Consider the following 15,517-nt stretch of genomic DNA (forward strand, 5'->3'; position numbering starts at 1 on the left):
AAAGAAACGTAACCCATAATATTGATTGCAGAAGGGATGCAGTCAATCACAAGGTATTTTTTGATGAAAAGAAGATAAAATGAGCTGCATCACATAAAAATATTTGAGGGTTGACTCTTTAGTAAAGTCGATTTTTCAATGATTGGCAATGTAAGTCGTATAATGTTAAAAATTCAACATGACACTATCAGGACTGTTGAAGCACAGAGGTTTGCATGAGTAAACTTATGTTTTCTCCCTTCAATTCCCCTCCAATTCAATGTAAAGAGGATATGACTAATGAGATGCATCCTTAATTTTGGTTAGGAATCAAGGATCACCTCGCATTCCCGTCAAAAGCTCACCATTCAACGAGAATAATCCAATCAGCGGTAAGTCCAAGGCGGTCCGAGTCTTAATCCGTGCTAAATCAAAAACATTTCATTCACTGAGAACACCAGGGACACGGAAATGCGCGACTTAAGGCGTTGACAGGCTCCCCTGCACTCTCGGCACGGCACTTTGCGCCCGCGTTGCCAGTCCGCGGCGATCACTTAAAATCACGAAATTGGACCGAGGGGCGAGCCTCACACACGCACACGTACCACTCGCGCGCAGTTGGGACCGTCGACACGACTTTCTCAGCGGGAGGTCGCAGGCGGGCGACCGTCGGAGATCGCAGGGTTTGACATGACGGGTCGTAAGGTGCGCGAGCACTTGACGCGGACCTCTCCGCGGCACGAAAACAAAGCGACTGATGGGGTTGAATCGGAGTTGGTTCGGCTAGCCGCCGCCGGCGGGAGCGCGGCGCTAGTGTCGCAGTGTCGCCGAAAGCACGGCCTTTGGAGACGGAGTATCGTCTGCTTCACATCACAAACAGTATCCACTCGGCGCTGACCGCACCCACACACACTCGCGTGTGTTTACTTCTGAAACCGCCTGCTGCCTGCTTCCATGTAAGTACCCATGTGTTGAACTCGTGTCTGATATTTTCTTTAATATTCCATTTCTAACTACTTGTATCGCATTTAAAATAGAATTCTGTGACGCGTGGCTATGCTTTTAGTCTGATTTTATCGTCAGTTCAACCCCTCTTTAATTATATTGCTCGAGGAAAACTATTTACTGCCATTCTTAACCTCCCTCATGTCGTGTTCACGCGGTAACCTCCTAACCCAACCTAGCTCTCGTGGGTTGCACAAGACTTCTGAATAATGAAGTTCATGTGTTCAATTGTTCTGCTCGCTCTTCTAAAGACTTAATTGCCCGTCAGTTTCTGAATTCCATTCCCTTGAATCGTCCATGTTGCACTTGCATGACCTATACATATCACTGTTGCTAGTTTTGTCACTTTATCTTGACTCATCTCTTACCTTTTGAAATTGTTTCAGATTACAATGGAAGCCACTGAACAGAGAAAGAGTTTTGGAGACAGAGGTGGATTCAGGGGAAGAGGAAGAAGCAATTCCCGTGGACGAGGAGGAGGAGGAGACCGAGGACGAGGCAACTTCAGAGGTGGACGTGGTGATTTCAGAGGAGGACGAGGCAATTTCAGGGGGGGAAGGGGGGACTCTCCCGGTGGTTTCAGAGGTGGACGAGGTGGTTTCAGAGGTGGACGAGGTGGCTCTCCCGGTGGTTTCAGAGGTGGACGAGGTGGCTCTCCTGGTGGTTTTAGAGGTGGGCGAGGTGACTCCCCTGGTGGTTTCAGAGGTGGGCGAGGTGACTCCCCTGGTGGTTTCAGAGGTGGACGAGGATCCTCCAATTTCCGAGGCCGTGGAGGTTTTCAAAGAGACAATGAGAAGGTAACTGCCGCTTTGTTGACTTGCTGAACAAAGTTTGATCAAAGTTTAACAAGTCCTCATTTACTATCTATTTTTCTTCTCAGGTAAATGGAGGTGAGTCAACAGAGCGTCAAGGAGGTTTCAGAGGCAGAGGCTCACGAGATGGTTCAAGAGGTAGAGGCTCTTTCCAAAATGGCTCTAGAGGCAGAGGCAACTTCAGAGGCTCTGGTTTTCGTGGCGATCGTGGTGGAAGAGGTGGGCGTGGTGGACGAGGTCAAGGAAGACCCAGTACTGACAACAGCTTTGTGAAACATACTAAGGTACAAATGTTTAATTAAACCCCCTTTAAATATTTGGAATTTCATGTTTAAGTGTTAGTTTTTTTGGTACTAATTTGATTGATTTTATTTGTCTATCAGGCTAACTCTGAACAGAAAGCAAATGGTACTGAGAAACTGAGTACACAGGATGTCAAAAGAAAACAAAAGTTAGTCCCAGCGGAATCAAAACAAGCTGTATTAATTTCTAATCTTCCGAAGAAGGTGGAAAGCTTACATGCTGAATTTCAGTCTTTCATTTCAAAGTCTGTTGGACCAGTGAAACTCATAACGTACAACAAACTAACAACATCAAAATCTGCCTCTGTATCAGCAATTTGTGTTTTTGAGGAAGAGTCAGATTTCAAGGCTGCGTTGGATAAACTACATGGGAAAGAGTTTTCTGGTCATCATCTTCTTGTCCAGTCTTTTAAGGATTCTAAATTTGATACACATCACACAACCAGAAATTGTGTTTGTGTTACTAATATGGCTGACAAGACTACCGAAGAGGACCTATGGAAATTGTTTGAGGAATGTGGCGCTCTGGGAATGATCCACATCAACAGGAATTCAGCTACTGGTTCTCCTTATGAAGCTGTTGTTAATTTTAAGGACCGCGAAAGTGTACCTTCTGCGGTAAAGCTGGACGGAACCCAATTATTAGAATCAACAATCAAAGTAGTCAATCTTGATAGAAGATTCAGTGTTCTTGTGACCAACATCGGAAGGCAGGTTAAAAATCAAGAATTTAGAGAGTTCCTTTCAGAATGCAACTTGGCTTACTTTAGCTTTGGTGCAAAGAAAAAAAAAGAACAAAAGACTGCCTTTGTTTTTCTTGCTGTAAGTTGTAATTTTGCGGAAACACTATCCCCGTAGGTTGTTTTAAACTGCTCTCAACATCTAGTTTTTTATTTATTTTCTAGGATGAAGCTGGTTACAAACAGGCTATGGCATTAAGTGGCAAAGACCTAGAAGGCTATCCAGTCAAAATTACTTCTGCTGCTGAGAAATCATCAGTTGAAGCATATGATGTCTTTTCACCAATGATACCTTGTGGTATGTTTTTTTCCCACCCTAAAATATGTGACTTATCTGTATTAATCAGAATGCAGTGATATATCTTTATGTTGACTTTTACTTCTAGGTGTATCCACTGAAGAAATCGCAAAATTATATGGGGCCTTTGGAAAAGTTACCAATTCAATGCTACCCCTGAAGAAGAATGTCAGCAGAATATCTTTTGAGGTATGATACTATATGCATGTCAAATTAGTAGTGTCATCTGTATGCCCTTTTTGCTAGAGACTAACATGCTTTCTTTAACTTTTAGACAGAGGAAGAAGCACAAGCAGCAGTAAAAGCATCTAGTATTAAAATCAATGGTGTTGTAGTAACAATTCATCCAACTTTCAACAAAGCTTTAAAAGTCATCAAAAAGCTGCTGCAGAAAACTGAAAAGGCAGAAGCACTGAAAGGCACTGATTCTAAAAAGGTTAAGGAAGTTAAGGTAGCCACCCTTAAAAAAAAGATGGCCATTAAGAAAGAGGAGATGGATGAAGAAAGTGAAGATGATGAGAATGACAGCTCCGATGATGAACAGGAAACCAAAGTAACTGTGAAGGTTGAAAATGATGAAGAGGATGAGGAGGGTAGTGATGAAGAGGAAGAGGAGGGTAGTGATGAAGAGGAAGAGGAGGGTAGTGATGAAGAGGAAGAGGAGGGTAGTGATGAAGAGGAAGAGGAGGGTAGTGATGAAGAGGATGAGGAGGGTAGTGTTGATGAAGAGGAAGAAGATGAAGAAATGGATGTCAGTAATGGACTTCTGGAATTTGAAGCTGAGGAGGATGATGATGACGACGACAATGAAGTGGATGAGGAAGAGGAAGATGATGCTGACAGTGCTGATGAAGATGGAGACAGTGAGGACGAAGATGTAGACAGCGATGAAGACATGGAAGTTGAAGAAACACCAAAACCCAAATCTTTTACCCCAAGTAAAACTAAAAAGGTATGTATTTCAAATTTATGACTATGCAGTGGTTTTTTTTGTAGCCATGCTCATGCTGTTGCTACTTTACTGTTTTCAACACAGTCTAATTTGTTTATGTTTTTAAAATGTTCAGGTGGCCCAGTCCATCAAACCACAAAATGACCTCAAAAGAAAAAGGAAGGACTCTGGACCAATTTCAAAGAAACAGAATAAGAAGAATAAGTATTAGGAGTAGATTACTTAGACTAGTGATAATTTTCATTGAAGCTGACCTAGGAATCTTCAAGATATTCCTACATGTGTTTCTGTAATTACAAAGCCTTTGAACTGTTTGTTGTCCGTTGCACTAATTAGTGTGGGAAACACTATAATAAATGTTGATTGTTTTGATGTGAGCTTTCATTAATTATTACCTCAAGTGCTTCATTTGTAAAAATGGGGGACATTAATGGTGGTCAAGAAAATGTACTGTGAGTAACTAAAAAAGGAATAAGCAGGTTTTATTGCAAAATAAAATAAATTGCTTTTTTGGACATTTAAAACATATTTTGGACATAAAACAGATGAGTTTTTACTTCAAACTAAACAGTGCTTAAAAAATGCTTCAAATAAATTTAAAGAACATTTAGTTTTAAATTCTAGAGACTATCCCAAGACCTCTTTTTTTTTTCTTTTCTGCAATGCAATGTTTATATAATGACAGAGTGACTAAATGCTACCTGCTAACAATACAGGCAATAGATACAAAAAATAATCGTACAGCTAGACATCTAAATGTCATACCCTCACATTTCAGTCATACCATCAATTATTACAACACCATTATTTTTAGTTAAATAAAATTGAATAATTTATAAGTCAAAATTACAGAGCTTGTATACACAATCATATAGGAAAGAGATAATAATAATATACATTACAATGTCTCTAAATGACACAAGTAACATCCTTGTTATAAAACCTTTCTATACAGTACCATGTTAACAATAATAATAAAAATTGGTAAGAGTAATAAGATCTAACATGATTTATGAAGCATGGTCTTCCACACTGCATACACCAAGAGTAAATGTCCCTCAACACTTAATTTTAACACTGTAGGTTCACTTATAGCCACATTTTAAGGATAGTAAAGTCATAAAGTCAAAACATAGAAAAAAGTATTTAACTTAAAAATGAGGTCACTCAAGATTTTTTCATCATACTTTGTAATAAAGCATCACGCAATTTCTTGACAAGGTTTTCCATTTCTTCCACTTTCACTTTGAGAACCATGTTTTCTTTTGTTAAAATTTCGGCCTGTTTTCCAAGTTCATTCTCTCTTGCTTTTCTTGTGAGGCGAGATTTTCTTGATGCTTCATTGTTTCTATCTCTGAGTTCTCTGTAGCGATCTGTTTCAGAGGAGGATGAAACAGTTCTCTCAGCACGCTTGACAGTTATTCTAGGCTTCTTAGGCTTTGCATCTGTGCTCTCCTCTTCATCTTCTTCAATAATGGTTGTAACTGACCTCTTGCGAGATTTCCTCACAGGGAGGGTAAACTCTTCATCTGAGTCATATTTGGATGATGACCTCCTTCTCCTTGTTGATTTCTGTAATTCATCACTTGTTGATGGAGACAACACAAACTCATCCTCAGAATATTTCCTCTTACGAGCACTTCTTGAAGGGCGGGGAGATACTTGCTCATCCTTAATGGACTCAACAGGATGTGTGCTCAAAAAAGTTTCTTCTCCTTCCTCCTCCTCATCTGACAAGGCCCTGGGCATTAATTGAGGCTTCACTTCAACAATTACGGCAGACTCATTTTCACTCCTTACAGCAGGCTCCGATACAATTTCTTTTTTGACCCGGGCAGGAAGCAATGGCTTGACAACCATGACGTTGGATTTAGGCTCTGGTAATGAAGTTGACATTGAAGATACAGTTGAAACAGGAATACTATGGTTGGTGCTTGGCAGGGGAAAGTGGAAAGGATTGTTGTCCAAACTGACAGGTGGTGTGTTGAGTTTGTCCTGTAACAAAGAATTAAAGTTGATTATAACTTCAGTTTCAAATCCATAATTATTTTTTTGTAACAAATGCAAAGTTTAATTGAAAAGGGAAAGTAAAACATATTAGAAAGTTTTGTACTTACATCACAAAGGTAAGACAGCAGATCAAAGCTCTCAGGATCTGGTGTCTCCACAAGGGATTTGAGAACCTCAGGTGTGCTGATTGCAGGTGTCTTGATGCTCCCAGCTATGACTCCTGGACTTCCAAAGAGTAGGGCATCAAAATTCAGATCTAGTTCCGGCATGTTGACTCGGGGAGGAGGCATCTTGATAGAGAGTCCACTCTCTTTCTTCGCTGATGAGAAGCCAGTAGATTGGCTGACAGTGGGCACACTTAGTGTTTGGCTTGTAGATGAAAACACCTGTGGCTGTGGTACTGAAAACTGAGGCTGGGATTGAAGCAAATGGACTGGAGGCTGGTTTTGAATTTGCTGAGACTTTGTTGCACTCCTCATAATTTCATGATGAGCCTCAAAAAATAAATCTGTGCCTTGGATGGCACCACTTACGATTGCTGGTTTTACTGAGTTGGAGCCATACGAGCTTGAAACAAAAGCAGGAGCAGGAACAATATTTGAAGAAAAGGACTGGTGGGATGATGTAGTTTGCGGTGCCACCATTGGCCAAGAAGGTGCTACTATTTGTGGTTGAGTGACAGGAGCAGGAAATAGATTTTCAAATGGGTCGAAATGGAAAATGCCGTCATTCTGTGCTGTTACAGCCGTTGAGGTCATAGCAGCCTGAGGTGTTTGTAGCTGAGTTCCTGCAGTACTTGTGCTTGGAACACCTGGTCCTAGCTGGATCTTGGAATAGTTGTGCAAATCGCTGATTGCCGCTGGGCTGCTATTCTTCTTTTTGCTTAAAGCTGAAATCTGCTGCTGCAAAATCTTCATTAGATCAGCAGCCTTGGCTCTACTGTTGACTCCAGGATGAGTTACGCTGGTTATTCTTTCAATCCTCATTTGTAGTTCTGCCATCTTTATGGGATCCGACAGGAAATTCTGTGAAGCTACAATGGGATTCATATTTTCTTTGATGTCAGTTACCTCTTCCTTGACAGCAACAGGTAACTCGCTCTCAGAATGGAGATGATTCTTCAAAGATGAGGCAGGCAAAGTCGAAGTTTGAAGCCTACTAGGCTGAAGCCCCTTCACTACCTTCTCTTCCTCAATCTCAGGCCACCAACAATCTTTCAACAGTACTGGATTGGGCTTATCTGTACTGGCGACAGCTGAAACTGATGGGGTAGGAGTCGTAGTATCACCAGGTGATTGACTCTCAGCGCCCCACAAGTTAAAACTGCAATCTTCTTCCAGAGGTATGGAAGCAATCTCTTCACTTTTCCTCAGGTCGAAGTCAATCTCTCCGCGGAAATCTGCAAAAGATTAGATAGTTCTGTCAGTTAGACACTAACAAGAAAGGATAGGAAAAAACAAAGCAGAGCAGCTTTCTTGAAGCTTAAACTTGCTGGAGGGAAGTACTTACCAAAGTCACAAACAAGACTTTCATCTATAGCTGGCGAAGGGCAGGTTGCCGGCGAGCTGGCCGAGGTAGCGCTGCACCAGGAGCTGAGATCCTGGTAGCTCTCCACCCAGTTCTCCGAACGGCAATGTGCACTCATTGCAGCATCCAAGTGAGTCAAGGGTTCGGTTTTGATCGAACTGAAACAGATCCAGACAGTTATCTTATCTGTCCTGGGAAAGGTGGGGAGGAAGAGGTAGATTAGTTTATCAATCATAGGCTGCACCAACCTCACATCCACCGTGGGGACCTGAGGACTCGCAGGGCTGCTTAACCCAGAGGGAGTGTGAGTCTGCTTGGTTGTGGGCATTGAAGCAGATGCCGGTACGACCCGGTTCGAGCCCATGGCGTCCGTCCGCTTCTCGCCAAGAGAAGCAAGCAATTTCCTGGGCAGCAGACCACATCTTCCTTGGGTCTGCAAGGATAAGCAATCAGTTAGCACTTTCCCTAGGTCTACACTGAAGGCTGAAATTCAGTCAATTAAATGATGCAAGACTCTTGATGAACTGCAGGAATACTCACTTTAATGGGGCTTTTTCTCTCAAAGGAAATGGTGACCCTTTAGAGTCACGTATTCAGACGGAAAGTTGAGCAGGCAACCTGCACAAACAAACAGAAACCAATTATTAGTGAATATGGTTTACATGGACGACTTCAGAAGTGACTTGCGGAACCGGCCGTCAAAATTTCAGGGAAGGACCATGACAGTGACAAAAACAATTATGTGCGACTTGAGTTCTGCGAGGGCCGGGGAGTAGGCAACTAGTGACGCAGGCGCCCGACCGGCCTACAAACTCACTGCGCTCATCCACCTGCGCGCGCACATTGCAGTCGGTCCTGCGGTAGCGAATCAGACACCACACGAGCCCCAGCGCGCTCCAACTCAGGACGAAACTCAGACCGAAATAGTCCATCACTGCCGAGCCTAAGCCACACAACTCGGGGCCTCTGCGCTACGACAGCAGATTCCAGGAAAACAGGGCCAAACGCTGTCTGTCCAAAGTCCACTCCCCGCCGCGCCCGCCGCGCCGCGCGGGCGTCGGGTATTCCCCCTCACTCCACTCTAATTCGAGGGTTCGGACCAGGCGCGGCGTGGCGTGGCGTGGCGCGGCTGTTGGTCGTGCCGCGGCCCAGCCCAGCGCCGGGGAATGACGCGGCTGGGGCTCCTGCGGGGGGCGCTGCTGGCGCTGCGGGCGCGGGCCCCGCCGGGGGTTGTTGGTAAACACGAACGCGCCCAGCTGCCGCCCCAGCGGGGCCCCAGGCGGGGCTCGGGCGGCTCAGGCGCCTGCCAACGACGACACCGTCCTCAACGTCCACCAAACTCACCCTCCGCGTCCGGATACGACGGGCTCGCCAACAGCGGCGGGGTGGCAGTCGCTGGAGACTGAGCAGAGCGCTGACAGCGGGGCTGCTGACAGCAGGGGCTGACAGGTGTCAGCGGGCGCACACTAGGGTCGCCGGTCGCACTTGTCGCTTCTAGCGGAGAGCGCGACTGCGGCGGGGCGCGAGAAACACACACACACTGGCACAGCACGGGGGCACCGGAGGGCCGGGGGACGCTTGGCGGCGGGGCCAGCAGGAGTCGACGCGTGTTCAAGAGTACCGTGCAGTCCGACGTCCGAGAACCTTCTGAGCGGAGCGCGGCGGCGCGTTCGCCTTTGCCTTAGCCAATCCCCCCTCCGCGGGCCCCGTGACCGGAGCGCGCACCAATGGCGGGCGAGCGTGATGTCACCGGCGGCCAATCGGCGCCGAGAGCGGCCCGCATCGGCCCGCGGGGTGGGGGGGCCTCGCGGGGGAGAGGGGCGGCGGACGGACGCCGCGAGCACCCCGCCGCCCCTGCCCCTCCCGCCCCGCGGCCCGCCCAGCTGTGCAAGTTCAGACCTGTCGGCCGCGTCTGCGGCCTCAAACAGCCTCTGTCCGGGGCCCGTGCGGGTGCGAGAGAGACAGCGACACTCGTATGATTGCTGAGGGATGCATGACTCTCTCTCTATCTAGCTTGTGTCCTCGTTTCTGAAAAGCCCTCTCAACTTTTGTTATGTGTCTCGCCGATGACCATGGGGAGAGTGAAAGAACGAGTGTCACGCGACCCGTGCTCAAAGGGCTCAGAAGTGTGCGAAATTATCCCGAGGAGTGGATATCTGAAGTGTGGCCGCCGGTCGGTTTACCTTTGGCGATAAGGCCTGAAGACGCACGCCCACGCGTGTGCACAAGTGGAGAAAAATCGGACGTTCTGAGGGAGATAGCAGCCAGGATCTTTCTTGCTTAAAATTATAAGCCCTTTTCGATACTTGGAAGATACTACGCAGCATTTTGGAAATGATACAGGCGTTGATTATGACAGATAGTACTTTGGAGGTTCACAAAGATTTCGGTAGTTTTGTCAACATTCTAGAGAGACTTTCTTCAAGAAACCATTCCAGTTAAGCTGAGAAAAGGTGGGGAACAAGGAGTCACCATGTTAAATGTATAGCATAGTGGTGTCCATTTTCTTCTTCCCGCATTCTTTTTTCATTTCAGCATTACCGGAATGGTTTATTAATCATAATGCTTTATTAAGCAGACTGGTTTATTAAGCAGAATGTTTTATTTTTCATGAAGGAGCCTACACAGATTCCTAGATTAGTTTCGCATTGACTGGTGCATGTAAGACGGGGCGCCCACCCTCCCATTCATTTGCTCTCGCTCCGAGGTGCGCACACCCACGCACCTGGGTCACCGCTCCTCCCCCCTCCCCCTCTCCCGCGGGTCAAGTCAGGCCGTTCGCCCCGCGGCGGCCAAGGCCCTGTGGCAGCCCGGCCCGCTCCCTTCAGCCCTTTTCCCTTTCCCTCATTTCCCTCCCCATTCACAACACTGGAGGCGGTGGGGGTAGGGAGGGGCGGGGACTCTGACAGGGATCAACGCCACACGGCGGCGGGGGAGGATGCGCACAGAGGGAAGGCACAAGGACGCACAACGTTACTCCCTCCGCCTTCATGGCTGTCAGGCACATATGCATACATGATGGCCGTGCCTTGCTGGAAAACGCCACACCCCGCTTAATATCTCTAGGATTTGACGTGGTAAAAGAATTGGCAAAATATAAACCAATCACTGTCGCGATCCAATTTTTTTTTTTTTTTTTTTTTTTGGAAAACGCTACCCGGGTCCTGGGTCGGCCACTCAAACAGCATGGTGTCGCCGGGCAAGCGGGAGCGTGTCTTCCTGTACAGTCACCGGCTGTCACCGGCGCACACGACGCGGCACCCGGCGGCGGCGGCGGACAAAGTATGTGGGAGCAAACAAATTATCAGAGTCCTCCATCCGTCCAGCGAGAAGGAGAGAGGCTCGGTAGAGAAGAGACGGGGACAGTGTCGTCGTGCTCCGTTGCTCCGAGAGGCTGTCCTGTACGTGGCACGCGAAGTGCGAAAACGGCCGCGACCGCTCCTGTACGAACTGCGCACTTGAGCGTCCCGCCCCCGCCCCGCCCCCGCCCCAACCCCCGCCCGGGGTGGGGGTGGAGGGTGGCGCGGGCGAGCGCGCGCTCACGGGGGCAGCGGCCGGGGTGCGGGGCCCGGCCACGGCACGGCACGGCGGCAGTGGGGCCCCCGTTGGGGAGTCCAGCGCCGGCCGGGCCGGGGGCTCAATGACTTCCCCGGCGTGGTCCTCAACCTCGCCTCGGCCGGGCCCAGCTCGGCGGCGTTGTACTCGCGTGTTATGGACTGGGAGTCTCTCAGGGGTCGCTATGCACATTTTGCTCAACCTGTCCCTGACCACAATGAGGTCACCCAGAGCGGTCCGGTCCTCAGTTCGAGAACGTCGGGACTCATTTTGTCAAGAGCGACATGATACGATTTCGTACAGAGCGCAAACCCCCCTCGCATTGACGCACCTGCACCCTCGCACTCTCCTGGCCGAGCCTCGAGCCCGGGGTGTAGATAAGAGATTAGGGGCCTTTCGCAGGCCGCCCACTATCTCCGGCTGATAAGTCCGTACGCGTTTTTCCTAGAAATCCGCAGGGACGATCCGAGCCGAGCCACGGTTCCGCTCTGGCTCTGTGTCCCTAGAGTGCAGAAAGCCTGTGTTTTGTACTCTGCCGATATATCTCTCTCCGCCCTCGAGGCGCGGGCGGATCGTCATGAGACAATTTTAGCCGTGATGAATTGTTGAGACTGATAACACGGCGTATCGGTACTCTATGGCAGTTGTTGGCTTCGAAAAGCCCTCCAAGCTCCTCGGCCAGGGCATGCCAGGTGGAGCCCGAGACGACAAGGGGCGGGTCCAGAGGTGCGGGCGGGATGGCGACGGCTTTTGTAACCTAGGCCACGGCCTCGGCCACAGCGGACACTCGAACAGGCACCTTTTCGTCGACCCGACCAACCCGACTATGCACTGTCATTTGTCCTTCCCTAGAGCACTCGCTACCGCCTCCCCGCCCCCGCTCGCACTTTCTCCAGGACGCAGCCGGGTGGGTCCTGGGCGCGGCGCGGCGCGGTGCGTCCTGGACGCCGGGGCGCCAGGACCTTGAGATTCTGCGGCCGCGCTGTCGGCCCGGGCCCCGGGCGGCCAAAGCGGGTTGTATAACTGGGTTCGCCCCGCCTACCCAGCGGCATGGCCCCGGTGACCGTCACCTACTGCCGAGTGATCAGGGCGGGGCCGGGGCCGGGGCGGCGTGACGGGGTCCTCGTATGCCTAGGCCCCGGCCGAGTGGACGTGGATCAGAACCTTCGCGACGAGTCGCTGCTGTAAGCTGCGCGTCACACGACATACAAGTTTACGTAACGGCGCGGGCCAGCCCACCTCCTCCTGCTGCTGCTGAACAACAAGGAACAGCTAGAGAACGGAGACAACGCTGCTTCAGAGGCAATTGAAGACATTCCTTTGTCTCCGCGCGGGCAAAATTGGACTGCGAGTTAGAGAGGAGAAATTCCAGGGGGCTGAGATTTGGGGGGCGGGGAGGAGGAGGTGGAGGAAAGGCCTTCAGATATTACCGGAGCAGCACTGGAGAGGGAGACAGAAGCCCACGAGACACGCAGGGAGCGGTGTGACTCAGCGAGAACGAGCAGAACAAGTTCCTGAAAAGTGATCCGAATTGCTGCTGCGGCTGCTGCTGCTAGCGTGCGGCTTCTGTACGACAGCGACTATGTTGCGTTCCTGCTCCCCAATCGCTCGCGGGGCAGCTGAGACAAACAACCAGGGCCTATCCCATCTTATTCCGCCCCTCCCTCCCTCCCCCAACCCCGCGGACCTTACGTAAGACCGCTAACCGCCGCCAAACTACCGCCACAGCTGAGTGCAGTACACCAGCGACCAGCGCACACTTAGTTTCGTCCGATGAACGTCGGGCACATACATGTCGACCCGAGCTCGGCCGCGGCGAATCCCAAGCGGCTATTCAGCACACCCGACTTCAACAGAGCGTCCCCCTGTCACCGATAAACGACATTTAAACAAGCATTCCCTCCAAATGGAGTCGCCCGCTCCGCTTATTGGCGCCGACGCCGTGGGGCTCCGTGCGAGTAGGCAACCCGTCCACCCGCATGCACGAGTGCGGGCGGCCTTGCCTATCGCCCCTGTCCACGGCGCCTCACGGGCCGAGCGAGTAGGCAACCCGCCCGCACCCGTGCATGCGATACAGCATCACTACAGAAGTGCGCGGCGTGAATCAGCCTCCTGGTATATCTCAATAAAGCATTCCGGTAAAACTGAAATGCAGAAGAATGCGAGGAACAAGAAAGCGGAAGTCACCATGTTTAAAGCATAGTGATTTCCGTTTTCTTCTTCCTCGTATTCTTCTTCATTCTAGCTTTACCGGAATGCTTTATTGAACGCAGCTGCAAGCACACGCTCACCACAAGACACGGTGTGGACCACCCACACGGTGGTGCACACGGGTGGTGCAGTCGGTGGTGAACACGATGGTGCACACGTTGGTCCACACGGTGGTCACGGTGGTTCGGGCTCGTCACCTGTCCAACTCGCCGGCGAGCCAAGTTGCGGCCGCGGCTGACCACGCGACCACGCGACGCGCCCGCGCGCGGCCCCGCGGCCCCGGCCCAGCCTGATGCGATGCGCCCCGCCCCTCCCCTCTCCCATCTCTTTACATTCTCTTTTGGCCGCGATTCAAAATTTCGCGGGCGAAGAAAGGGGGGAGGCCTTCCCTCCCGCCGGCGCGTGACGTTGCGTGACGTAACGCGCCACGCCGTCGAGCTGCAGAGTTCGACATACTCGTCCGGCGAGTTCGCTTGTTGTTGTTGTTACTATGCGAATAAAAGTCTCGTTTGCGGAGCCACCGCCGCCATATCGTTGGGTTAGGTCAGGACACCCAAGCACCTGGCACCTGCTGCGCTGCGCCCGCTGGAGCAGGCAGGACACCCGATGAGATGTGCAAGCGCGCGCCGGCGGCCGGGCCGGGCCGGGTTGGCGGTGGCGGCCCCGTGACGCTCACCTTGACCCAGACCCAGAGCACGCCGCGGTGCGCCACGGCCGCCTGGCCCGCCCCAGCCCCACCCACCGCCAGCACGCCGCCGTACTACAAGACTACAAGTGCCTTTGGTTCCTGCACGACGACGCGGCACCTCTCCGATCACCTCCATATAGCCGTGCGATTCAGGAGATCGTTCTAGAAGGGCTCTCCTAAACCTGCCCTATGAGTGCAACAAGGACGGAGCTATACGGGAGGAATAGGAGAGCCCCGAGCCCCGGCAGGGACTTCATGTGACCGACGGAGGACAGGGGAGGAGGAGAAGGGGGGGGGGGTCATCGTCGTCTATTACCACACCCGTCGCGCCCGGTGCGCGCTAACAGCATCACCTTCTGTTCGCGAAACCCGTGGGAGTGACAGACGGATCGACTCGACAGGCCGCCAGGCACAGGGAAGAGGACAGGACGGGACGGGGGACGGGGGACGGGGCCTCGACGATGTCGCACGCGACACTCGACACCCATGCCGACACCACGCTGCTGGCGATGCCATGCCGCTACAATCTTAGGGTCGGTCTCACGCCGAGCGTATCCGGCCGGACGGTTCGGGGAACCCCCCTGGAAGATATCCAGTTAGCGTAAAAGTGAGGAAAAGTGAGAAGTGAAGTGAGGCCGAGTGAGGTGAAGTGAGGCCGAGTGAGGTGAGGTGAGGAAGCGTAAAAGCGTAGAAGTGAAAGTGAAAATGTACAAAAGTGAAAAAGCCGGAAAGTGAAAAGCGAAAAAGTGAAAAAGCGGAAAAGTGGAGAGGCGATACCCCGGTAGAACGCGAACACTTTTATAGCGTCAATTTGGCACGCGTCTTATAAGCGCTAGAAAACTTCGCGAGAAAAGCGCCTTTTTTGGCGCTTCCTTGAACAAAAATGCGAGAGGCGATACCCCGGTAGAACGCGAACACTTTTATAGCGCCAATTTAGCGCTAGACAACTTCGAGAGAAAAGCGCCTTTTTTGGCGCTTTCTTGAACAAAAATGCGCTTTTTTCGCGAAGTTTTCTAGCGCTTATAAGGCGCGTGCCAAATTGACGTTATAAAAGTGTTCGCGTTCTACCGGGGTATCGCCTCTCCACTTTTCCGCTTTTTCACTTTTTCGCTTTTCACTTTCCGGCTTTTTCACTTTTGTACATTTTCACTTTCACTTCTACGCTTTTACGCTTCCTCACCTCACCTCACTCGGCCTCACTTCACCTCACTCGGCCTCACTTCACTTCTCACTTTTCCTCACTTTTACGCTAACTGGATATCTTCCTGGGCGGTGCCTCTCTCGCGCTTTACGGCGCCGAGCCGCGCGAGTCGCGCGAGCCGCGCAAAGGGGCCGCGCGGTGTGTGTGTGTGTGCGCGCGCGTGTGTTTTGGACCGCTCGACGGCCAGCCCGACACAACCTGATCCGCTGTGCTGGTATGGGTTGATGGGGGGCGGGG

The 15,517-nt window shown here is 50.7% G+C and overlaps 3 protein-coding genes across 10 annotated transcripts in view; 1 reads left to right on the top strand and 2 right to left on the bottom strand.

Annotated features, from left to right (window-relative positions):
* Positions 1-749, bottom strand: part of LOC113206412 (ankyrin repeat domain-containing protein 50) — a 39,617-nt gene extending 38,868 nt beyond the window's left edge. For 2 of the 5 annotated variants that reach the window (XM_052267390.1, XM_052267389.1), the window contains exon 1: positions 585-749. The gene's annotated coding sequence lies outside the window, so the exon portion shown is untranslated. Of the gene's footprint in view, positions 1-344 lie in introns of all 5 variants that reach the window. The other 3 variants (XM_052267388.1, XM_026422495.2, XM_026422496.2) reach the window with 2 other exon arrangements.
* A 30-nt stretch (positions 750-779) lies between these two features.
* LOC113206423 (probable E3 ubiquitin-protein ligase bre1) lies at positions 780-4,460 on the top strand. The gene is made up of 9 exons (XM_052267391.1): positions 780-935; positions 1,371-1,656; positions 1,690-1,781; positions 1,865-2,080; positions 2,180-2,920; positions 3,004-3,136; positions 3,225-3,325; positions 3,411-4,088; positions 4,204-4,460. Exons 2-9 carry the CDS (start codon positions 1,377-1,379, stop codon positions 4,297-4,299), a joined length of 2,337 nt encoding a protein of 778 aa, XP_052123351.1. The 5' UTR covers positions 780-935; positions 1,371-1,376; the 3' UTR covers positions 4,300-4,460.
* An 85-nt stretch (positions 4,461-4,545) lies between these two features.
* The window catches only part of LOC113206427 (uncharacterized), a 31,820-nt gene continuing 20,848 nt past the window's right edge, over positions 4,546-15,517 (bottom strand). For 2 of the 4 annotated variants that reach the window (XM_026422514.2, XM_026422511.2), the window contains exons 2-6: positions 8,166-8,243; positions 7,874-8,058; positions 7,608-7,783; positions 6,206-7,497; positions 4,546-6,083 (exon numbers count right to left, since the gene is read on the bottom strand). In XM_026422514.2, the coding sequence (XP_026278299.1) occupies positions 5,256-6,083; positions 6,206-7,497; positions 7,608-7,783; positions 7,874-7,989 (2,412 nt within the window). In that variant the 5' untranslated portion in view covers positions 7,990-8,058; positions 8,166-8,243 and the 3' untranslated portion in view covers positions 4,546-5,255. Of the gene's footprint in view, positions 6,084-6,205; positions 7,498-7,607; positions 7,784-7,873; positions 8,059-8,165; positions 8,244-8,442; positions 8,675-8,969; positions 9,285-15,517 lie in introns of those variants that run through there. The other 2 variants (XM_026422510.2, XM_026422512.2) reach the window with 2 other exon arrangements.

Source organism: Frankliniella occidentalis, unplaced genomic scaffold (genome assembly GCF_000697945.3).
Source record: "Frankliniella occidentalis isolate FOCC.00 unplaced genomic scaffold, Focc_3.1 Scaffold50, whole genome shotgun sequence".
In the NCBI taxonomy this organism is placed as follows: Eukaryota; Metazoa; Arthropoda; class Insecta; order Thysanoptera; family Thripidae; genus Frankliniella; species Frankliniella occidentalis.